The sequence below is a fragment of the Schistocerca americana genome, chromosome 1 (genome assembly GCF_021461395.2).
Source record: "Schistocerca americana isolate TAMUIC-IGC-003095 chromosome 1, iqSchAmer2.1, whole genome shotgun sequence".
Lineage (NCBI taxonomy): Eukaryota > Metazoa > Arthropoda > Insecta > Orthoptera > Acrididae > Schistocerca > Schistocerca americana.
Window position 1 is genome coordinate 1,060,545,163 of NC_060119.1, and position 26,435 is coordinate 1,060,571,597.

The 26,435-nt window shown below is 40.9% G+C and overlaps 1 protein-coding gene across 4 annotated transcripts in view; it reads left to right on the forward strand.

The window, feature by feature from the left end:
- The window catches only part of LOC124617258, a 303,970-nt gene that overhangs the window by 250,423 nt on the left and 27,112 nt on the right, over positions 1-26,435 (forward strand). For all 4 annotated transcript variants that reach the window (XM_047145250.1, XM_047145253.1, XM_047145251.1 and 1 more), the window contains one exon: positions 24,299-24,472. In XM_047145250.1, coding sequence (XP_047001206.1) covers positions 24,299-24,472 — 174 coding nt within the window. The remainder of the gene's footprint in view (positions 1-24,298; positions 24,473-26,435) is intronic.

Below are 26,435 nucleotides of genomic sequence, written 5' to 3' on the forward strand. Positions count from 1 at the left end.
AAGTCTGTGCCTTTGGGGTTTGATGGTGCTCGGAAGCCCAGACTAAGAAATGAATGACATTTCTGTATTGGGATTTGTAGACTCCTAGATTAGTATGCGTCCAACATGTCTGTTGGCTGCCAACTAGCGCCTGAGTCAGTTGTTGCTGGTTGTGCTGTGGGAGATAAACTGCCTACATTGATCCTGGACTTCCAATTGCGTCTGGCAGTTACGATGTGGGCAGAGGTCATAGGGGTGTGAGAGTGGAGGCTGGGACTAGGGTTATACTTACTGGTTATACTTACTGGGTGAATGGGGGACAGGCAATGGGCATTCACTGCTCGGGCCCTTGAATGACAATGCTGAGGGATAGTAAGGGCTGTCTCATGGGTACTGGGCCAGGCGCAGGTGATTTAACAGTGTGCAGTAACTGCTTCTGTGCAGCTGCTTCTTCAGGCTGCAGTCATTAAAAGGGTGGAACTTGTGTTGAAGCAGTTCAAGGCATCCTCAGATGCTGATACCCTTCTTCACTGTAGTTAAGATTTGAACATCATGAAAATCCCTCGTCCTCTGAGTTGAGTTGATAGCTGGATGGGTTGAGATGGTGGTTGAGCATTGTGTTCAGCACTTTGACAGAACTGTTCAAAACTGAGACAAACTGTGACCCACTGCCCAGTGCCTCTTTGCCAGAGATGTTGGTCAAGACCTGGTAATGCTACATATTTTATTTTGTGTTGCCATTCACGATACAAATTTGAAGTTGGGGGTAGCATCCACTACTAGCAGCCACATTGCCCCTGGAAAGGCTGAGCACAATCAGTATCCACCTGCTCCCAAAGGTGCTCCAGTTTAGGCTGAGGGGACCTGGTTCTAGGTACAGTAGTTAGAGGTCTAGACCATTCTTTCGTATCTGCAGCAATGTCTGGCCAATATACCATATTTACCCGACTTAGAGATGAGGCTTTTTCCCAAGTTCGCCATTGAAAAAATTCAGGGTGGTCTTACATTTGCCAATATGTAATAAGGTGGTACAGGGGTTGTCTTACATTTCTTTTGAGGCTTTGGCACTTATGGTCTTGCAGAGATGTAATTTGATGAGAACAGGACGGTGAAATGGTGGTTTTGTGGCACCAGCTTGGCCGAATTTGGGGAGGATAGTGGCTCCAGGAAGTTCCATATAAGTGCACACTCTGGCGCAGAGTGAAAAATTCATTCTCTATATAGCTATCATGTTTAAACTGTACTTTGGCTCAATCTAAGTATTTTCAGAACTGAAATGACATGAATGGACAAATACTCGACAATAATACACACTTCTACAGGAGGGGGTAAGGGGGAGTTGACAAAAAAGGAGAGGAGTAGGGAAGGGCGGGTGTGTTTTCAGAGAGCGGTACACAAAGAGGATGAAGGGGCAAGAATAGGGAGGTGATACAATGGAGCGGGGGAAAAACTGTTGGACAGAGGGTGTGGGAACAGTAGATTACCTTAGGGTGAGGCCCAGGTAATTTTGGGAGCAGATAATGTGTTGTAAGGATAGCTCCTATCTGCACAGTTCAGAAGAGCTGGTTGTGGAGGGGAGGATCCAGATGGCTTGGGAAGCAAAGCAACCACTGAAATCAACCATTTCATATTCAGCTGCATGTTGTGCCACAGGGTAGTCTGTTTAGCTCTTGGCCACAGTTTGGTGGTGGCTGTTCAACCTGGTGGGTAGCTGGTTGGTTGTTACACCAATATAATGCGCAGTTTTTTATATCAGCCACTGCCAAACTGTGACCAAGGGCAAAGTATGCTACCCTGTGGCACAGCATGCAGATGAACGTAACATGCTTGATTTCAATGGCTGCTTCACAACCCGAGCCATCTGGATGCTCCCCTCCACCGCCAGCTTTTCTGAACTGTGTAGATGGAATTTACCCTTACAACACATTCTCTGCTCCTGATATTGCCTACGGTAACCTACTGCCCCTGCACCCTCCACCCAGCAGTTTCCAACCCCTCTGTGGTATCATGTCATCCTTGCTCACATCCTCTCTGTGGGCCACCCTCTGACAATGTACCCACCTGCCATTTCCCTTCTCTACTCATCTCCTTTTCTGCCCCCTCCCCACCTCCCATGTGCCAGACTGCAACTCAATGTGTTACCTTTACAGATAGTAGCAATCTATCTTTTCTTTATATTGTGGAGATAATTAATTCTTAACATCAGTATGTTCACACTGTACATTTGAAATGCAGCACAGTAAATCAAACGTGAGATCCAGCAACTGGTCTATAGCACGGATTGTTTATTTTCAAGGTTGGCAACAAATGATGATGAAGAGCACTGTTAGCCCAAAATGACCTTATTTCCACTGATTCAGCACTAGGTTCCCAACAGGATAAAACATCGTTGTTGTTGAGTATGCTTAATGGTAAGAACAGTAAATTGAAGTGATTGATAATGGATGCAAATTACAGCTGTGACTCTGTTGAGAAATGTGAATCTACACTTTCGCAGTTCACATTTGGTTCGTGCAGATAGTACAACATAAATTTGAACCTAATGGTTTCTCATGAAGCAGAGGCCACAAACAACTGTGCAGCAGGAAGAAAATTTGATGTCACAGAAGTGAATATTTGTAGGTGGCAACAGATGAAGAGATTGCTAGTTGTATACACCAAACTTGCAGGTGAGCAATACGTGGAATGTTTCATGAATTAGAGCAATAGGTTGTTGAACGAAGGTACTGGAGGTAGACAGGAATTTTCCAACTGCATCCATCTCTGAACTCGAAGCAAGTATGAGCTGGTGGTGATGATGGTTAGAGTGATGGGGCTCATTTTATGACATAGAACAACATTAGTTCAGAAAATTGCCACAATGTTTGACGAAAAACTGCTTGCCCACCAGCATCTTACAATCTTCTAAGAAAATATGTCAAAATTTTGCAGTAGATAGTGCTAACATTCTTAGGCAAATCTTAAGATAGGTTATATCGATAAAGTAGTTTGTAAATTTGATTAGTCACAATATGTTAAAAATAAAAGTTTCTTGAGGGCCGTCTTAGCAGCACCTTCATCGTAGATTTCCCCCAGTGTGCAAGTCTTGCAATATAATGTACAGAGCAGTTATAATTAAACTTTTGCTACTTGAGCCTGAGTAGACAGAAGACTAATCACCATGTGGGTGCCCAATATTATAGAAATGATGTTGAGACTGTGTGCTGCAGACTTTGCATTTTTAGTAGTGATAATGTCATGGCTTGCCATTAGGCGCTGGTACTGGTATGGTGAAATTAAGGTTGAAACACAAGCGTCAGTGTGCAGTACAGTTGCAGTCGGTCAATATGGATCAACACAGACAAGGTGATCAGGTCTTTACTTGTAAAGCTGTTTCATCAAAACAATAGTAATAAGCCTGCAGCTTTTCATGTATATCGATGCTTTAAGGGAATAAGGAGAAGTCCTGTTGCTGCACTGGGATTAAAGAACGTGATTGATCCCCAGCAAGTTAAGGTCATGACAGATGCACATAGTTCCATCTGTTTTCTTGCCTTTTAACTAGACAGGGTGGAGGTGATAACACAGTGCACAGTGCTCTTGTAATGTGTCTAGTTGTGCCTTTACATGCTGTCACATACCAAAGGTTGTTGAGGGAGCACTACAAATAGTGGCTTAACTGATGCTGTTCAAGATCCTGGAGGGGGGGGGGGGAAACTTCTGGCACAAATGGCTGTCCATGATTCTGACAGAATATTTCTAGATTGTTGCACAAAATGGTACTAGAAACTAGGTTTCCATGTTCTTTAATTTTTTAATTTGAAATCTGCAGAACAAAAGAGGATTACCAAAAAAAAACAAAAAATAAAAAAAACTGGTGTTTTTGATTAAGCTGTGATTAAGAATGTTAGTACTCGACATACTTTGCTTTGACTGTGATTTGACCATTGAATTGTATTATTTTATTACTGTACATAACCACCTACTTCTATGGTTCTTGGAGTTCCAGAGAGCTCAGAAGCCAGCATGTTTATATGTTGATGAGTGACATAGCAGTGCCCATATCCTCTTTAAACTCCACCTGATTGCCTTTGATGTTGTGTGTCATCAGTAGCATGCTGAGGGTAGCAAGTGCTGCAGGCACATGTGTGAAGCAGTTGAGTGGTATGCATACTGTTGTTTATATGTGCACCTTGTTTCCCTTCTTGCTGCAAGTATAGGCTGTGTTTGTTTTCTCAGCAGTTATGTGAGAGTTGGACAACGACAAGACTAAAGTTTTCCATCGACTGCAAGTCACAACACTTATAGAAATATGATCAATTTCAAAAACATTTTTAAATATTTTGTGCGCTGAGAATGCTCCCTCACAAGGGAAATTAATTTTGACAGCATTGAAAAGACTAAGGTCAGATGGGCTCAGAGCCTTGGCCTGCATTACAACTAGAATTATGGAGTCAGGGTAGGAAATGTACACCATTTGAAAGAAACATTGCCTGTGCCACTGAGACAGAGCAACCCAGGCTGCATATGATGACTTATCTTATTCTGACTATCGTGTATGTGGCAGTATGGCTCCTACTCAGCATGGTGTGTGTGTGTGTGTGGTTTTTTTTTTTTTTTTACAAAAATGCTTGGCCAGAAAATCATGTATACATCAAAAGATTTAATAGGAAAAGCAAGAGAATGATAAATAGTAGGAGAACATGGACTGAGGGAAAGGAATCTATAACAATTTTGGACGTAGCACAATTTAATCATTGCTAACGCTTGGTGTAAGAATCATGAAAGGAGGTCATATGCAGGAGGAGACCTGGGAAAACTGGAAGGTTCCAGATTAAATGTTCAGGGTGTTCATTTTAACTGAAGACAAAGAAATATCTCGAAAACTACACATTCGATAAAAAAAAAAAAGTTATAATTCCAATTTGTTTATCTTGGAAGGGGACATCCAATGATACCACACTCAACCTGTCATCCCACCCTATGCATAGGTGGCAGGGGGGCAACTTTGAAACTTTCAAAGGGAACACCCATTTTTATTGCAGATTGTGATTCTATGACTAAATCTCTGTGTGTTTTGTCTGAAGCAATTTCTTCGTTTTGCCATGGGTAGTGCTGTAATCAGAGGAATAGAAATGGGTACATCATTGTAATTTACGACATGCTACTCAATGGTCCTTGAATATCCAATGGCACATGGGACCCCACCTCCATTCTGTGAGGGCAGGACAGGCCAATATTTTGTAACTTCTAATTGTAAACCACATTCGCAATGTTGTATTGCTCTGATATATCTAACAGCGGACTACTCGATGTGCCTCCGTGGCCATGTAGCGAATTATGACGTATCATAACAGGCAGTACACGGCAACCGGAACTCGTGTATCATGCTGACAATGGGTTGGGTTGGTTGGGGAAGGAGACCAGACAGTGAGGTCATCGGTCTCATCAGATTAGGGAAGGATGGAAGGAAGTCGGCCGTGCCCTTTCAAAGGAACCGTCCCGGCATTTACCTGGAGCGATTTATGGAAATCACGGAAAACCTAAATCAGGATGGCCGGATGCGGGATTGAACCGTCGACCTCCCGAATGTGAGTCCAGTGTACTGATAATGGCTCTAAGCATTACAATAATTGCGCAGTGCTTCTTGCCTGCATGTCTGCCTATCATTTGGAGAACATAAGCCCAAGGGAATGATGAATGTTGCAATTACAGAAGAAAAAAATCAAAATGATCCTGATTTATGGAGAATGTAGGAGAGAGATGTTGAGGCTTCTGTTGCCTTGTATGCCGAGAGTTTTCCAGAGAAAGCTCAAAGCTCACTCTCATTCATTCTTTTACAATGTTGTGAACGTCTTTATGTCTGATGGCAGTTTACTGACCAGCAAAAGTAAATGAAGCAAACGTGTTACAGGAGAAACTAATGAAATAGCTGTACTAGCGGCAGTGCACCCACAGTTAAACACCCGGTAAATACACTGTGATTCCAGAATGTCCATAGGTAATATTGTCACAGTACTGCATCATTCATACCTTGTGTCACTGACCAGCAAAAGTAAATGAAGCAAACGTGTTACAGGAGAAACTAATGAAATAGCTGTACTAGCGGCAGTGCACCCACAGTTAAACACCCGGTAAATACACTGTGATTCCAGAATGTCCATAGGTAATATTGTCACAGTACTGCATCATTCATACCTTGTGTCACTGCATCGAGAACTTCATGGTGTCTATTTCTATAACCAGTTAGTGTTTTGTGAATGAGTACATTAGCAAATGCAGATGACCCCCACATTCTTTGCCACTTATTATTCTCCTGTGAGTCTTTATTCACAAACCATAGTAGCATTAACTGATATAACATGTGTTACTGGAGTGTAGACAATTGCCACTGGCTACGGCAAGTTGACCATCATTGTCTTTGGTTGGTTAACGTATGGTGTGGCATCCTGGGGGACAAACTCATTGGCCCATATTTTATCGATGGCATGGTGAATAGACACAAATATTGAACATTTGTGGAACAGGAACTACCAGTACTACTGCAGGATGTTGCCCTGTATGGTCGACAATGTACGTGGTTTCAGCGTGACCGTTGTCCAGTGCAATTGAAGCACAGAAGGTGTTAGACTGTGTTTACACTGGTTGGTGGATCAGTACAGGTGACCCTATTAATTGGCCCCCTAGGTCACCAGATTTGACGTCACCGGATTTCCCTTAGTTGGGGCATTTAAAAGATAATATGTACCAGCAAGTGCAAACAGGCTGCGAAGACATGACTGTCCACATCGAAACTGCCTGTGTTTACATTCCCACCGAATGCTTCTATCCTGTCTATGGCCATTTGAAAAGAGGATCACTAAATGTCTTGAAGTTGCCGGTGTTACGTTTTAACACTTAACTCAATTGGAAAAGTTGAGTAACTTTTGCCTTGAGCCACAGCCACAATGACACCTCGGGTAATCCTCTGTTCGATATGTCGGAGGAATAAAACATTGCAAATGGGGTTTCTGGTTATACATTATGAAATACTGGCCTGTCCTACCATTGCAGCATGGAGGTGGCGTCTCACATGCTGTTGGACATTTCAAGGGCCATTGAGTAGCATGTGATAAATTATGATTGTGTAACCATTTCTATTCCTGCGATTACAGTGCCACCTATGGTGAAACAAAGAAAATGCTACAGACAAAACATTTGTAGATTTTGCCACAGAATCATAATCTGCTATAAAAACAATGGACAGAAGCCCACTTGGAAGATAGAAGAGCAGCCCTCATCCACTCAGCTATAGATCATTGTGCAGGGCTAACTTAGACAGGTAACATCATTTAGTGAACTCTTAGAATTGAACAGACAGTTGTTGTAATTGCTATTGCTATGTACTGCGAAGTTTACCTACGATTATTTGCACTTAGCCATTTAGGGCTTTTTTGTGTTATATTAGAAGCAGTGTTGCAGATTTTATTATTTGCAGATCACAAAAACAAGTAAACCTTTTTAACTAATTTAGCGGAGGTGCTGAGTCGCGATAGGCACAATAAAAAGATTCGCACACTCATAGCTTTTGGCCATTATGCCTTTGTCAGCAGTACACACACACACACACACACATACACACACACACTCACGCAAACCCAACTTGCACACACATCTGCAGTCTCAGAGAGCTGAAACTACACCGCAGTGTAGTTTCAGCTCTCTGAGACTGCAGGTGTGTGTGTGTGTGTGTGTGTGTGTGTGTGTGTGTGTGTGTGTGTGTGTACTGCTGACAAAGGCTTAATGGCCGAAAGCTATGATTCTGTGAATTTTTTATTGTACCTATCGCGACTCAGCATCTCCGCTATATGGTGAGTAGCAACTTTCCTTCTCTGGTATTGTTACGTTCCATCCTGGATTTTCTATTGTTTGATTTTTAACTGATTTGTGTGGCACTGTTACTAATTTGTGAGAGTGATGTAGAACCTTCGTTCTCTTATCCTGTTACCTGACCTTGTGGCATAGTAGTGTAATAGTGCCAGGGAGAAATTGTCTACCGGTGTACTGCACCAAAAGCCGTTTTACGAACTCACAAACTCAGCCTACTGTTACAGCAGTAGCTACAAAGCCTTTATAAAACTGGGAATGAGGGTTTACAAAAGTCCTCCTCTTAGATAAACAAATAGGAATTAAAACTTTCAATGTGTAGTTTTCAAGATATGTCAGTGTCTTCACTTAAAATGAATAGCCTGTATAATGGTAAGATAGAGATTTTGAAAAAAGGTTTTAAACTGTAATGCATTTCCAGGGGCAGATACGGACTCGGACCACATTTTGTTGGTTATGTAATGTAGATTAAAATTGTAAAATTTTGAAAAAACATAGTAAATCAAGGAGCTTGGCCTGAAGAAACAAACATTGTACTGAGTCAAGGCAAACCTACATTCATATGATTTGTAGATTTAGAGAAAGCTTTTGACAATATTGACCAGAATTCACTCAATTGAAGATAGTAGGGATAAAATACAGGGAATGAAAGGTTATTTATAACTTGTAGAGGTACAAGGCTGCAGTTACAAAAGTCTGAAAACCTGAAAGAGAAGCCATTGTTGAGAGGGGGACAAGAGAAGGTTGTGGATTATCCCCGATGTCATTCAGTTTTTACATTGAGCAAGCTGTGAAGGAAACCAAGCAGAAATTGAGACAGGGACTTAAGGTCAGGGAGAAGGAATAAAAACTTTGAAGTTTGCTGATGACTCTGTAGTTCTGTCAGAAATAGCAAAGCACTTGGAAGAGTAGTTGAGTGGAGTGGGTGGTATCTTCAAGAGAGTTTATAAAATGAACATCAATAAAAGCAAAATGAGGACAATGGAATGTACTTGGAACCAAATAATGACAATGAGGAAATGAGACACCATAAGTAGAAGATGAGTTTTGCCATTAGTGCAGAAAGTAGCTGATGATGGCTGAAGTAGTGAGGATACAAAATGCAGACAGACACTAGCAAGAAAAGCATTTCTGAAAAAGAGGAATTGATTGACATCTAATATCAGTTCAAGTGTTAGGAAGCGTTTTCTGAAGATTTGCATGGATTGTAGCCTTGTATGGAAGTGAAAGGTGGACAGCAAACAATTAAGACAAAAAGACGATAGAAGCTTTAAAAATGTGGTGCTTTAGAAGAATGCTGAGGATTAGGTGGGTAGTGGATGAGGAGGTACTGAATTTAATTGGGCAGAAAAGATATTTACAGCACAATGTGATTAAAATAATTGGTTGATAGGACACATCCAGAAACATGAAGGAATTGTAGTCTTCAGACTGAAGACCACAATGTCAACATCGATAGAAATACTAATTATGTATGAGAATGGGTGCAGCTTTATGAACCATTTCGAATGAAAAGCTGCTTGAAGGTCACAATAGAGTTCTTGAGTTCATTAACTGCTAGGAGTCTATTTTACTTGCTTTGCATTAGAACTGAAAATGGCATAAATGTCAGTCTCAACTTTCTTTAGAATGGTTCAAACATTCAAATAAGGTAGATGGGGCAATGACACTGTTCATGGTTCTGACAAAATATTTCTAGGTCATTATCTGTTGCATTAACTGCTGTTGCTGTAACACAGTCTGCACTTTTTTTTCCTGTGCTTGCTGTTGCCTCACAGCCATCTTCTGTTCTCATAGCTTTAAAATTCCTGGATCAATTTTAATGCAACATAGTACAATCCTCATTACCTCTTGACCATTTTACTCGATATGCTTGTTTGTTATTCATTCTCACAGTCAAAGATGAGAGTAATGAAGTAACAAGTCAGTACTGTCATACTAGTTTGTAATGAGTGTGACTGGCTGATGCAGCAGGACGCGTTGTGGCCCAAGTCGCAAGTGGCACCCCCAATAGGCCTCTAATTGTGAGCTGGAGATTAAATGTATTACATGCTGCTCATGTCAATATCTTCTGGTGGAGACTTAAAATTGAGCATGTGGAGGGATCAATGGCTGGAGCTGATCCCCCCGCCCTCCCTCTCCCAATTTCCCACCATCTCCTAAGCTTAGTACACATACCAGTTCAAATGTTCTCTTTATAATCACATGGCTCATTATATAGTACTTTGATCGTTGCTAGAGCAATGTGCAAGTTAGGAGACAGGTGTGCGATTTGTTTTGTGCAGAGAGAGCTGTCCTACAAAATACATTCCACAAGGAAACTCTGTTTCTTTTTCTGACTGTTTCCTGACTAAATCATATACTTCAAAAACTACTGTTGTCACATGTTTACGTAATACTTGAAGTGTCTGCTGTATCTCATCTTAAGTTAAAATAATCAACAGATATGCTCACTATACCTACACTAACATATCATCGCTATATTTTCTGTGCGACCCTGTGCTTGCTGTAAGCAGATGCAGCACAATGTCTTCATTGGCTTGTGTTGCAAATGGTGTACACTATTGCCTTACTTCTGTACTTTGCCCTACCACCCACCTTCATACATCACTCTAATGTGAGGAAGAGATTTTATTCAGCTTCAGCTTGTCTCTGAGACTGTTCACTACAGTGCACTAAAGGAAGATATGTTTCGCAATTATGCGTGAATACATTAAGATGGTTTGGTACTTTGAGAAAGAGCCTATATTTGTGTTTGGTGTGGCCACTACATAGTTGCATCTGCATAGTCATACAGATTTCCTCTGTGAAGCTCTGAGAGATGTTCATCACATAGTTTTAGTCTTTTAAATGGCCTTAGTTGTTTGGGGACTATGATGGTTGGCCACTCTTGTCAGTTTTTCAGATGAGACTTCTTAATTGGAGTCAGAAGTTATTGCTGTTAACTTTGTGATCCATACTGTTTTTCCAAAAAGTTCTGAAGCAGCTTTTATTCCTAACATAGAAATGACATCAGCACAGTAATTATGGTGGTAGCTTGAATTAAGAACTGCAAGCCACAATTGTGCATTCGACCAGTCAGTTGTGAGCAAGCAGTGTTAAGTAGTGGACGTGTGCTCAAGTGTGCCAACATTCTTGTCACAAATCGCAATGGAACAACGAGCAGTGGTTTGATTTCAGGTTTTATCTCATAAAATGGCCACGGGGACACTTCAATCCATGATAAAGGCTTACGGCAATAATTCTTTAAATTGTGCGCGAATGTTTGAGCGGTTTAAATATTTTAAACAGGAACAGGCATCACTCGAGGACAACAAGAGGTCAGGGTGTGTCCACCTGACGGAAACATTTGAGAAAATTCATGTTCTCTCACACGGAGCTAGCATTGAAGAACTGAGTGTCTCCAAATCAAGTGGTTAAGACAATTCTCCAGAATGTTTTGAACCAGAGGAAAAGGTGCAAAGACTATTCTGCACACCTTGACTCCTGAGCAAAAGCAGCGAGCTTGGACTTTTGCAGTTACTAGATTGAAGTGAGAAATGTGAACAGTTCTTTTCTGGAAAAAATAATCATTAGTGCCAATACCTGGTGTTATCAGTTTGAACCTACTGCAAAACACAAAAGTGCAGAATGAGTCTCTTATGCTTTTCCAAGACTGGAGAAGGTCCAAATGACAAAATCAAAAGTGAAGACAATGCTCATTGGCTATTTTGATTCTCATGGCATTTGACACAGGGGATTTGTTTCCACTGGCACCACTGTAAATTCCCAGTATTATTTGGTCGTAATGGATTGGTTATGGGAGAGGATTCAGAGGGTTCATTTGCAACAAAGGAAGGGGAAGAATTTCTTGTTACTACATGGCAATGTGCCCTCTCACACAGCTGCAGTTATAGTGCAGTTTCTAGCAAAAAAGCAAGTGCCATTCTTGATCATCCTCTGTATTCACCCAGTTGGTGCTGAACGATTTTTATTTTAATTCCCAAAAATAAAAATTCTCATGAAGGGTCAACACTTTAATGACATAACCAACATTCAAGTCAGTGTGGTGCCCAAGTTGAGCAGCATTCCCAAGAAGGACTTTTCTGACAGTCTCTCATGGCTGTGGAAGATGCTGTGTATTGTACTCAAGTGGGGGGAGGCTTCAGTGTTTCTTTTGGTTAGAGGTGGTATTAGTACCATGTACATTCAACCACATAACTAGTTTCTTCTTATGTTTGACAATTTTTCACTTTCTTGAGGGTCTGTGGCTGACAATGTTGCATTAAAATTGCTGTGCAGTCTTCATTTTACTTAAGTGAAGGTATGTACCCAGAAGAGGGAGACTCTTTCATATACAGGTGAAGAAACGAGGTGGAGGGCCAAACAATAAGGTTTCTTGACTGTAGACAAATTAATTCAAAGCTGCATGTTTAAATGTACTGAAACTGGGGCTTGCTCCATTTGCATATTACAGTGAATGTTTTCAGAACCTTAAATATAGGCTCCTCCATTTCAATTTCAACCAACATTTTGCTGTCGCTTACCAGAACTGTAGGTTTTTTATGTGAATAAGAAACTGCACCAATGAAGATAAGAAGTTAAAAATGATGATACAGACTCCACAGCATGTTCTTGACTGTTTCTTTCATTTCTGTTGCCATCTTTCTCTGTGCCAGGCTGGTCACATCTGCCTTAAAATATGATTTCGTTGTGTAATCCTATAGAGAAGGGCTTTTTCCAACAAGCTGGATGAAATAGATCCTCTTGTGTGAACAGCTTGTTAACTACATGCAGCAAAAAGAAGTGCACAGGTCAACACATCTTCCCAACTTGAAAGCACCATGTGAGGTAGTGATACGGCTTGAATCTGCTGCACACAGAAAAGGGAAACATGAGGGAGCTCCACACAGGTTTGAGTGCCGCACATCAAAATGTATTAAGTATTTACTTGAGCCTGGAAAGAGATACGGCTCTCCTTGCAGCACTAAAAACAATTGTGATTGTTAGCTGCATTTATTATGTAACTCTATATATGCTAAAATGCACCAGACATAAACTGGCCAGTGATTACATTTTCCACTGCAAACTTTCAAAATATGCACAGTGTGTTAATTTATTTCAAAGCATCCCAATAACTATGGGCAATACTGAAAAGATAACCACTTCATAATCAAGCTTTGATACCAGACTATAAGATGCCAAAGAAGGGGGGGGGGGGGGGGGGGGATTTCTGCCAAGTAGTTTCCTCAAAATTGAGCAAGAAAGATTGGATTGCAGACAACACATGTGAATCCCAAAGCAGTCGTTTTTAATTTTCTATGTGAAAAGTTTTACTGAGAAACTGCAGACACAAATATAAAGTTGCTTCATGTAGATAAAGCAACTTTTTAATGCACATTGGATAACATAAAATTTGCTTCCCCTTGTATTGTACAATACGTATTGCACAGAATGACCAGCATGCGCTGTTGCGCTGGCCACTGTGAACCAGTTAAGTTGCTTCCACTACGTTTCTGTGTGAGCTGCCCTCTTCATCATCCTCACACAACAGCCATTACTTGCTTTGAATGCCGTGATGCATGCAGTTGGAGAATTCCTCTATAGCTTCAGCACCTTCATTTGGATGATTTTTCGATTAATCAGGAAGCCTTTATTGCATTTTTTCTTGCATTTACTGAATAACCTGCTGCTGCAATTTGTGAAACAATCGCTGTTCTTGAAAGCTTGGCATGTAGAACTGGCATTCTTCAAGTTATGCTCTTATCTGATGCTACGTATGAATAATTGCTTCTGTGACACCAAGTTTTCTTTCTGCTTTACAGTTGTTTTTGCACTCTGCTTTATGTCCATCAATAACTTAAATTTAGCATTGTATTGTCTGTGTGGATCAATTGTGAGCTGTGCAATCATAGATCTGCATTTCTCAACAGGGTCACAGCTGTAATTCGTATCATTATCGAGTGCTATAGTTCACATCACTGACAATACGAGCAAATTAAATGACAGCATTATGTCGTTGTCTCGGCCCCCCTACAGATGAATCGTCAGAAATTGTTACACTTTGGAGTATCACTATGGACAGCATCGCAAAGAAACAATGGTGTAGTGCAATAGCAGCTTTAGCACCATTGTTGAAGCTCATGTTTCATTTGTTGTGCCATATTACAAATGTTTGGTGCTTAAATCTTTTCATTAGCATCAATTTGCCTCCGGTAAAAATATATATTATTTTTGAGTAATTTTAAAATCAATTCGATTCGGATTGCAAATAGATTCATGCAAATGGCAGTCTAAAGCTGGTAGATGTTAAATAAGAACCAAGGTACATGGCACACAGTACATTCTCATCGTTGACACCATAACAAAGTTTACTGCCACTCACCACTCCCCTCCCAACATTTGTCCCAGCTCAGCCAAGATGTGCTGTTCGTGTTCCTCCTCGATCTATTCTTAATTATTCAGTTTAAATCTGTGTGTGATTTCAGTTACCAAAGCTTAATCTGTAAATGTAAGACGATATCTGTATTAAAATATTACACAATGTAAAAATTTTAATCTCGACAGCAATAGTTTACTTTTCGACTGCAAAACAACACTGTAGTTTCTGAATGATAAATTTGGAAAAAGTCTTCATCTTACGATGGGGTAAATATGTTGCTTTTTTTTCTATATAAAAAAAAGCATCTATGTGATTAAACCTCTCTTGACTCTTTTCAAGACTGCCATTTTCTTGAGAGCATGTAACTTCTGTCATTCATCTAGCAGAAGCTCTTAAAGGTGTGCCAATGTGGCGAGAGAGAGAGAGAGAGAGAGAGAGAGAGAGAGAGAGATAAGGGTGTTGTCGTTGTCGTTGTCGTTGTTGTTGCTGTTGCTGTTGCTGTTGCTGTTGCTGTTGCCATTGTCGTTGTTGTTATTCCAACACCTGGTTTTGATGCTGCTCCCCATGCTAGTCTATCTCTGTACAAGTCTCTTCATCTCTAAAAATTACTGCAACCTACACACATTTGCACCTGTTTACTGTGCTCATCCCTTTGTCTCCCTCTAAAATTTATATTCACCACCACCACTACCACCACCACCACTTCCCTCCATTACCAAATTGACAATTCCTTCATGTCTCAGGATGTGTTTTATCAACCAATCCCTTTCTTTAGACACATTGTGCCATAAATATCTTATCTCCTCGGTCCAGTTCAATGCTTCCTCATTTGCCACCCATCATATTTTCAGCATTCTTCTGTAACACCAAATTTTAAAAGCTTCTTTTCTCTTTTTGTCTGAACTGCTTTTCATCTGCCTTTCACTTCCATACAAGGCTCCACTCCAAACAAATCTCCAGAAAAGACTTCTTAATCCTTAAATTGATATTGTATATCAACCAGTACCTTTTTTTCAGAAATGCTTTTCTTGCTATTACAAGTCTGCATTTTATGTCCTCACTGCTTCGACCACAATCATTTATTTTTCTGCTCAAACAGCAAAACTCATCTACTTTTTATAGCGTTTCAGTTCCTAATCTATTTTCCTCAGCATTGACTGTCTTAATTCTACTACATTCTGTTTTCCTTGTTTAACTTTTATTGATGTTCATTTTATAAAGTCTCTTTAAGACTCCACCCAATCCATTCAGCTGCTGTTCCAAGTATTTTTCCATTTCTGACAGAATTACAGTTTCACTGACAAACGTCAGTTTTTATTTCTTCTCCCGGAACATTAATTTTCTTTACAAATTTCTCCTTGGTTTCATTCGCTGCTTGCTCAGTGTTTCATTTGAATAATGCCAGAGATAGCTTACAACCTTGTATCTATGGCTTTCAGGCCCTTTGACTCGTGTAACAGAATTATGGTGTCTTTATTAGTTATAAACAACCTTTCAGGATATTCTCACGAAATTTAAATCTCCATCTTCCTCCTCCGAATGCGAAAATATTTTGTTGATACTGATCTACTAGGAAGAAACAATTCATCATAATGAAATAAGGGAAATCAGAGCTCACACTGAAAGATCACACTCAAGTGTGACTTGCAGACTGTACATGTAGATTTAGGGGTGGACAAGGATACTGTGTAAGTTTGGTGGGCGGCGGAGTACCACTGTGGAAGCGGTAGGGAAGATAGTGGGTAGGACATTCCTTATTTCAGGGAACAATGAGGGGTAGTCAAAACCTCGGTGGAGAACTTGATTTAGCTGCTCCAGCCCAGGGTGCCATTGCGTCACAAAGTGAATGTTCACCTGTGACCAGACGGTGGGACTTTGGGAGGTGGTGGGTGACAGGAGAGAGAACGTGTGGCATTCGCCTGTGTTATTTCTTTGTCGATTGTCCTCAGTGTCGACATACTGCGTTGCTACATTGGCTGAAAAATGGGGTTTGTAATTTCGACACTGACTATTGTAAATAATGTAGCCAACAGGTGCACAGTTGCGTTTCACAGTTGTTTACTTTCTCTGTTCACAACCCCCCAATAATACACAGTTATACGTGGCCAGTGCTCTATTATTTAACTTTTCATACCCTCATTAATAGGTTGCAGGCGAACATCCATATATTGCTACAATAGTTTACTGCTGAACGTCTACAAGCAGTAAAAGCCTAACCAACAGTTCACTGTTCTTGTAGAATAATGGGGTACATATGGAACAGACACTGTCACTGTTTTAACACACGGTCTATTGGTGTAACACTTATTTGACAGTTAAATGAATGCATTGTTGTTGATATAACCAACACTGGTTCCACGTCTGAAGCTCGGCCATGGACTGACTGTCTCGGGACCAAAAATCGAAAATCAGGCCCTTATATAGCCTCGCAGTAATAGATGCTGAATCTCCACATTGTTATAAGTTAAATTTACAGAAATTAAAATTAAAACATAACTCGTCAAATTAACTGAATACATAAAAAAATTGGTTCTTTTTAACAGTTCCTTCTACTACAAGAGTTAGGCCGAATTATTTGTTTAAATCATGAAATTAACAAATATTGTTATGCAAAAAGTACTTTTGACAAAACTGTTAATTACGTTGGGATTGATTATGAGCTGGCTTTGCTAACATGTTTTCGAATAGAGCTGAATAAATACTTAAAGAATGCTAGTGTTTCGACTTCCAAATGTTTATAATTATTATAGAATTTATATTTGTTTGTTAGTCAACAACAGAATTTAAGTTACGAAACAATTACTGATTTTGCCCTACAATGAAAGATACTAACTACGAATAGTCAAAAAAATTAGAAAATCAATTTCTTACAATAGAACTAAGCACAAAACTAGATCTGGTGTTGTGATCTTTTAAACTGAGGGCCAACCTTTCTCTTTTATGAAAATGCATATTATATTCGCATACGTTAATGGTAATTAATTAAAAGTGAAAAAAACGAATTTGAGGAGACAGATGGCAAAACGAGGGGAAGCAAAATTATCCTGGCGTGCTTTGTCAGAAACGCACAAGCTTGGGAGAGTAATTAGGGTGTGGTATATTCCAAGAGGCACTGCCTGCCACTAAAGATGCGATGGCCATGGGTGGCTAGGCTGTATGAAAGGACTTCTTGGTATAGAAAGGGTGACAGCTGTCAAAGTACAGGTATTGCTGGTGCTTCGTAGGTTTGATGTGGATCGAGATATTGATGATGTCACCTCTTTGAGGTGGCTTGAGGAGGACCATGTGAAGCGAACGGAGGAGAAGGTGTTGAGGTTCTGGAGGAATGTGAAACATCACAAAGATGTCATCAATAAATCTGAACCAGATGAGGGGTTTGGGATTCTGGGTGGTTAGGAAGGATTCCTGTAGGTGGCCCATGAATAGTTAGCAAGCGGGTGCCAATTGCCATACCCCGAATTTGTTTTGTAGATGATGTCTTCAATGGAGAAGTAATTGTGGGTGAGGATGGAGTTGGTCTTGTGTACCAGGAAGGAGGTTGCAAATTTGGAATCCATCAAGCGGTGGGAATGATGTTGATCTCCACCTCAAAGATGGCTACATCAGTATCTCCGTCCATTTCAAACCTACTAAGTGCCAGCACTACCTCTTCCTTGACAGTTGCCACCCATTCCATACCAGGAAGTCCCTTCCATACAGCCTAGCCACCTGTGTCTGTTGCACCTAGTGACAGTCCCTTTTGAAATATACCAAGTGTCTCACTGTGGTCTTCACAGAACGTAATTATCCTCCCATCCTTGTACAGAAAAAGATCTGCCATGTCTTATTCTCCCCATCCGCCAAAGTCCCATCATCTGGCCACAGAGGAGCAGTCCCCTCATGACTCAGTACCAACCAGGACGGGAGCAACTGAATCACATTCTCCACCAGAGTTTCAATTACCTCTCATTGTAGCTTGAAATGAGGAATGTCCTACCCATTATCCTCCCCACCACTCCCACCGAACCCACACAATATTCTTGTCCATCCCTGCACAACCCTTGCTCCCAAGCCCTTGCCTCATGGCTCGTATCACTGTAATAGAGCTAGATGCAAGACTTGTCCCTTGCATCCTCTCACAACCACCTACACCAGCCCAGTCACAAGCATTACCTATCCCATCAAAAGCAGGGTTACACATGAAACTGCACAGTAACCCTGGGTTTGCTGTGGGGCAGTGGTGGTGCGGGTTGTGAACCACTGAGGGCTATGGCGGGACGATGCCAGCCTCTCCATCGTTTCCAGGTCCCCAGTTAAATATGCGCAGTACAATGATTGCTAAACATGTAAGTTCATGTATCTGCCCACGTTTTGTGTGAGACAGTGGTAAGGTTATTTTTGAAGAAATTGTGTTGCTTGATGAACTCTGGTCGTTTCGTCAAAGAGGGATGGACAGATGACAGTACATGTGAAAGTACTGTGTTTCATATGGTAAAGGGTGTAGTCATTGTTGTCATGCTTGCAGCAACTTCCTCTTTTGTACATAGCTCTCTCCCAGTTTACAAATCAAAGAAAACAAGTGATTAATATGAGGAAATGATTCATGATAATTTTATGAAGTGGATAAAGTTGCAGCTTTAGAAAACTTAAATCAGCAGTCATTCATTGTAATGGATAGTGCTCTATACCTTTCAGTTACTAAATATAAAGTTCTGATGCTGGCAACAAAAAAGGCTGACACTGCTGAATGGTTAAAATGCCACAATTTGTGAAATCAGGACAATTTGCATAATGTGGAGCTCATGGCACTTTTGAAACAAAATGGGCCACAGTTACAGCAGTATTTCAATGACGTGGCTAAATAATTTAGTCGTAGGGCTTTTAGGGTTCCATCATACCACTGCTACTTTAATGTCATTGTAATGATTTTGGCGCATATCAAACATTAAATGGCAATTAATGATAAGTTTCTCTCTATAACAGAAATTAAAAAATTGTTATAGGAAGCAATGACACAGGTAATGCCAGAGAAGTGGAATAATGTTTTAAACCACACAGAAACAATTGTTATAGAAGCTTGGAAACATGAAGTGAGTAAAGAAAGTGATATCAGAAATATAATTATATTCTTGGGCAACTCAGTGATTCATTCACCAGTTGTACCCCAGATAGTGTAAATGTCAGGGAAGAAAGTGACCTGGAACTAGCCCTTTGCCATTATTCATTTTTCTTCAGTGTTCATAGATGTGGTTTGAGTTTCATATTCGAGTGAGTTACAGCTAACACTTATGGAAACCTTTTGTGAGTTCACAACTCGAAACAGGATTCCCAGATTGTTATAAAATGAAAGACACTTTATTACAACACACATAAAAAAACATGAATCACAGGCAGTGTCCACTCGGTCACAAAATCAGTTGGTTAACAACATACAAATAAACAATCTTCTTGGTCTGGTCTAAATAACGAATAACTGTCTCTAATAGTTCTTGCTGAGAACACCACCATTTGAAGTAAGTTGTCTGGAATGAACTTTAATCACTACTGTTAGTTTATCAGAACAGTTCTAAGTCCAGTCAGGCACTTAGCACTAACAATAGTTCCTGAGTTTCTTCAATCTGTGGATACCAGTCCTGAAGCACAGAGTTCACGGAGTAGGGAAAAGGTCTGGTGGCAATGGCTGTCTGTCTTTTTTGACTCCTGTGGTGTATCTACCATGTTGTGACGTGGCTGGAACTATTGGTTCTGTGGCTAGACTGCTGCGCCTGTACAGTTCAGACAGACAAATATTGCTTGGTCTACTTGTGGGCGTAGCAAGTAGGACAGTGCTTGTCTTGTCTTGTTTCTATCGGCGATACAAGTACTGCTTGTGGCAAAGTGGGCACTGCTCATCATCTTGGCATCTGGTGGAGTTTTGCAAGAAAACAAACCAATGCGGATGTAGTCGGCCAAAATGTTTACATGCAATCTCCTGAGTTAGTGTTGTTGGTGGCCTAGGCTTTGGCAGTGTGCCAAGACTCACCTGTGTTGTTAGTGGACAGTTAGTGGACAGAGTGCCCTGATACAGAATATCTTCCCCCTGGAATTTTGGAACTCATCACAGCAGCATCCCTATCCTGGACTTCATCATTGTGCTGATGGCTGTGCTCCAACTGCTGAGGCTGTGTTAGTGGATGCACTAACTTGGAACCTGGATGTAGTGTGTCTGTAACAGAAAAACTGGTGGGATAGCAGAGGGAGATGCCTGGGTCCCTGGGACAGTGAAGTTGATTATATGCTTGCGGGTCTGAGATTGGTTTTGTAGAAGGACTTTCACCATGACATACTGGGACCAACGGATACTTTCATTTAGTAAATACTGATACATCAATGTCCTCGTGAAGTCTATAGTGATGTGTATGTGGCACAGGTAGAGTGTCATTGTGGGCTACTGGTTTCACTATGGAGAGGTTGTTACTCAGTGTTTGACTGTGGGTGCCATCTTGTGGTATCGACCGGCATGGAGCATCAGTGCATAACTGATGTCGCATTTCTGCTGCAGCTTCACTTTCTATGATTTAAAGGTGTGTACACCATACCATTCAAATCTGGGATGAAAGGTGCTATCTGCACATTTTGAATGTTATAGGACTGACATTCTTGTTGAAAGTTCTGTGAATTATTGTTACTGAATTCTAGCCAAGGCCTGAATGTGCTGGGCTACCACTCTGGATCACATGCCAAATATGAAAGGGAACAACTATTGGTACCAACAGGAGGAGCCATTGTATCTCCATGAACGTGCCTGCAAAATCTAAATGAATTTTGGGAAATGGCTGTATCATCTGAGGCCACAAAAGTTACTTGCCCACAAGTGTTGCCTGATTTTGTTGGTGTGGATGGAAATGGGCAGTGTATGCTCCCCATTATACATGTTCACGGGCCATTTGCTTTGTGGCCTTGATGAAGTAAGCATAGGACATGTAGCTGCAGAGCTTTGGGAATGATCACTCGTGTCTCTCCTTGTAGGAAGAGGAACCCCTTAAACACAGAACATTGGTGGCGGTTGTTCATGTATGTTGCTACACACTGATTGTTAAGAAGAGTCCTGTCCAAAGGCCACCCGTATTGGATGTATCGTATCAAATTACATAGAAATGTGTCCTCTGGAAGCAATTTGGCAATGGATTTGACATGGATTGAAAGCTGTGTGACCATTGTTGCAGGTGTGACATATGTGTGGGAGCATATCTCTGCAGCACTGTCAAAAAGTGTGCTTTGATCCACCAGCAGTCAGTAGAGGGTATCAGCATTTACGTGCTCCTTGTGGAGTGGTACTGAATGTCATAGTTATAAGTGGACAAAAGATGGCCCCATGGTCGAGGCATTTCGCCTTTTCCTGAGGAATGCTTGCTTTCATGTTAAAAAGAAAACAGTGACTTGTGGTCAATCAGTAGTATGAACGTTTGACCACAGACATAATCATGAAATTTCTTGAAAACAAAGGCAATTGCCAGAACCTTTTTTCAACCTGGCTTTAATTTCATTATATACGCGTCAGAACATTGACAGTGAAGGTGATAAGGTGGTCCACACCATTTACCTCATAGGAGACCACTACTTCCAGCTTGTAATTTGTTGCTTAGATACTACTATCAGTCACAGAGGCTGGAGGTGAGCATGCTCCAGGTCCTGGAAGGATTTTTGTCATGTCGGGGCCAATGCTACTTGACATGTTTGCAGAAAAAAGTGGTGCAAAGGCCCCATGATGCTGGTGGTATGCTGGATAAACTTTTGGCAATAGGTGAGTTGTTGCAGGTCTGATGTTAATTGTTTAGTGTCCTGGGGTGTTGGCAGATTTTGTATACCTTCCACATCTTTTTTGATAGGTCCCTTGATTTCTTCCTGTGCAGTCATCTAAATACTTCGCTGTTCCAGGGACTTACTGGGTCAGTTTTTCCAAGTAACATTGGAATATGGCTGGTACACTTGAAGTCCCGAGTGGCAAACAGTTCTACTGAAATAGCCCAAACAGAGTACTGATTACCAGAATGTGTCTAGACTCTGCATCCAAAGCTAATTGTAGATAAGCTCATGGAGGTCAGTCTACACAGAAATGGTACTGCACACCAGTTTTGTGGTGTGTGTCCATGACTGTCTGGGCATTCACAGTAGATGTAGTTTTCACGAATCTGTAAGGACCCATTGTTTGTCCAAAATGATGGGAGTAGCCTACAAAATGTTAGCCACTGGCGTGAGGACGTCATCATCATGTAGCCATTGGAGTTGTAACAGCAAGGCGAATGAGATGTTCCTTGCTTCGCAAAATTCGGAAAATGCTGATGGATGAAATGTGATGTGTGCCTCATAATGGTTAACACAAGTTGTATGACTTTTAAAAATGGTGGCATATTTTGTAAGATCTTGGAGATGTGTGCTAGGTAAGGAGGTCCTTGTCTGATTGGTATAATTGTCCACCTCAAGTTCTAGTTTGGCAAAGAGGCCCAACCCAATGTTGGTAGCACCTTTTGTTTGAACTACCAGTAATTTGGCTGTGTGGTTTTGTAGCGAATTGTAGCACTAAATTGGCCCATCATTGTGATATCATTGTTGCTGCAACTCTTCAGTTGCTTGGAAATGGCTAAATTGTTGATGATCCAAGCTGCTGGTATGTAGAAATGTTGATTGTTGTGGAGGAGCATGTGTCTATCTGGTACTGGACAGGTGTCTGTCTGGTGAACATCACCAATGTCAGCATATGGATGTGGTTCGAAGAGGGCAACACCCCATGAACTTGGAGCACGTCCACACCTGCTCCCGGAGTATCAGCTTCACTATCCTGAAGGTATGTTCTGTCTATATTCGTTTCGGTGGCTCCTGATGATGGCCTGACTTGGGATACTACGTACATCTGGCCTTCTTGAAGTAGCACTACTGTCTTCAATAAGTAATGAAACAATTAGCACATGTATATAATTTTCTGGAGGAACATCTGCCTGAAGACCCTGGAGGGAGGGTGACCGTGCCCTGAGGAAACATGTTCACTGAATAGCAAGAGCGGGCCTAGTTTCTGCAAGTGGAAAAAACCTGAGAAGGTTCTTGCAGGCCAGCGACTATCTCATAGTTTGCTCGAATGTGTGGGAGACATGTCATTTACAAAGGATCATGAACATTCAGTAGGTCTTTCATAAGTACGTTGTCAGGTGAATGCACAAGTATCATGTCATGTGCAAAGGAGTTTGTATAAGGGTGTTTAAACTTAGGATTGACACATTGGTATTGGTAATCCCCAAAAAGTGCTTATAAATGTGTTATCCATTCACGATAGGCTTGGCTGTTCTTTCTTGACAGCTAAAGCAGTTACGGCAAGCAGAGGCCACACTGATCTGGGAGTCAAAATAACCTGCCAGGTTAGTCTTAAGTTGTTCTGAAGGCAAGTCATGGGTTCCACCTGAGGGTTTAATTGTCGGAGCAGTCGGTAAAACTTGCCTCCATAATAAACTAATAAAAATGTTTGTACACGGATATCACATAGGTCTTCCAGAAATTCCACCTTGGTGATTGGCATGATGATGTTGAATTTAGTGCTGGAAATTAAACTGTGTAAGACTGGAAGCAAAAGGCAATGAGTTTAAACAGGAAACTTTCTAATTGTGATCCTGACTTCTCGGACAACCAGGGTGGATTACAAAGGTGGAGAAACTGACATGGAATACGTTACCTATAGTGACTGAAGAAGTTGGCAACAAATCTGAAGACATCTTGACACGTACAATGGAGTCAAAACAACTGACAAAATGGCTTATTTGAATTCCAGACAGAAGCAATTTTGGCCAAACTAATGACGGTGAAACCTCCGTGAGATTGTACGAATCTGATCCAAAAGAAACATGATTATTTCTGTCCCCACCCCGCAATAACTGATCAAAATTAATTTGAAAATAGTGTGTAATTTTGTGTTTATGTGAAAATAAATATTACGGATGACATTTAACCCATTTTATTGTATTTTGTTCTGGATTATCCAGATTTTTAATAACACAAATGAAATTATGTGTTTAGTTATTACACACTATTTATTTGTGACGTGGTAAATTTTTTGAAAGAGCATTTAATGGAGGATGGTACATGTGTTGCTTATGTTTTATATTTAAGGTCAAAATTCGAAATCAGGAGAAGTCTGTGCTGCTGTTATATTACTTGCTAAGAGAAATGATAGAGCATGGACATTGACACAGCTAATTCCAAAATACCTCGCACCAATAATACAGGAGTGGAGATGTGGAAAAATAAATGAGGCTGTTATCTGCGATGTTATTGATCTAATTGGTAAGTAACATAGATTAATTATGCTATATAATCAGGTACATGATAGCAGTAGTTCTTATTCTAATTATTGCACCTTGCCACGGCTTCCCTCGTTGGAGGTTCGAGTCCTCCCTCGGTCATGGGTGTAGTATGTTGTCCCTAGTGTGAGTTAGTTTGTTAGAATAAGTAGTGTGTAAACTTAGGGACCGAAGAGCTCAGCAGTTGCCGGCCGGAGTGGCCGAGAGGTTCTAGGCCCTACGTTCTGAAACTGCGCAACTGTTACAGTCGCAGGTTTGAGTCCTGCCTCAGGCATGGATGTGTGTGATGTCCTTAGGTTAGTTAGGTTTAAGTAGTTCTAAATTCTAGGGCTGATGACCTCAGAAGTTAAGTCCCATAGTGCTCAGAGCCATTTGAACCTCAGCAGTTTGGTTCCATAGGAACTTTCCACAAATTTCCAAATTTTCTCTTTATAGTTAGTTTTACCTAGTAATAACAGACATGGTGGGCGTTGGCATTAACCAGAACAGGAACATGTAGGATTATGCTCCACACTAAGTTCTAGCTTTTTGTGCTATTAAATAGATGCAGCCTCATGAAAAGAAAACTGCAGTACTCAGAAGGGCAAGTTTATACAGATAATTGGGGTGATGAAGAAGGATACAAAACTGCTAAGATGATACACACCTGAATAAGGAGAAGCAAGAGGTGTGATTAGACAGTTCTAAATGACCTCGGGCTCACCCAGTGGAAAGCTGCAAAAAATTGGAAATACGGAAGCAGAACCTAGTATGCTTCCTTAAAGTGAAGGACAACAACAACATCAACAGAATATTCAGTCTCTAGGAAATGAGTTAGTCAAACTGTAACATTTTGTCTTGTGACTCTGTTACTTGTGTGGAACCAATATGTAGAAGTTTAAAATGTGCAATAACGAATGATTACCTATCGGACTTGTTATAGCAGTATGGGATGACTATCCTCTTCTTTACTTAGTTGCAGAGGGCTGTAAACCTTAATCCAGCACATATTCAATGTGCACCAGATATTTATGTTTGTGCAATACTGTTTGCTTTGAGCTATCTGTAACACACGTGGTATTATGTCAGTATCCATTATCAAGATACTACAAGTACCTCAAGCTGTCATAGACTCATGAATGTAGCCAACGGCTTGCTGACTGCAGAGTTTTCAGGTGCATCCTGTTTTCAATCAACCGGTACTGTAGGTGTGGTCGTAAATCCAAATAGCCAGAACATTATTGGCCACCTGCTTCATAGTATGTGGACCACTTTTGAAATGCAATACATGTTCCTTAGATATGTGGCACCAGACGTGTATGCACAGGTTACACAAAGCAGAAGTCAGTGGTTGAATTCAGATCAGACTAATTTGTGGTCAAGACATCACTGTGATACTCCACAAGCCACTGTAGCATGATTCTGGTCTTGTGACATGGACATTTATCCTACCAATGCCATTGGGGTAGACATCAAGCAGGAAAGGATTCAGATGGTCACATAGTCAATAGTTGTTAAGATGCCCTCAGTTAATACCCTAGGTCCCACAGAAGCCCAGGTGAATGATCCTTGTAGCATAATCCTAACCCCCCTCCACCCCTATTGGTTTGCAGTGTTCACCTGGATGACAATGTATCCAGACACAATCTCAACCTGGTGTGACAAGGATTTGATTCAACCAACCAGCAACATGTTTCAATTGATCCACAGTTCAATCCTGAGTATCACATGCCCACTGAAGTTTGAATTGATTGTGTCAATGGGTCAACATAGAAACACGTGGATCATGTGCTGCTGAGTCCTGTGTTTTCTACAATGAGCACTGAACAGCATGCTCTGAAACACTTGTGCCTGTGCCAGCATTATATTTTGTTGTCAGATCTGCTACAAGTCACCACCTGTCCTGCTTTATAGAGCAGGAAAATCTCTGACCCCTAAGTTTTGCATTGAGACACCTTGTCGCCTAT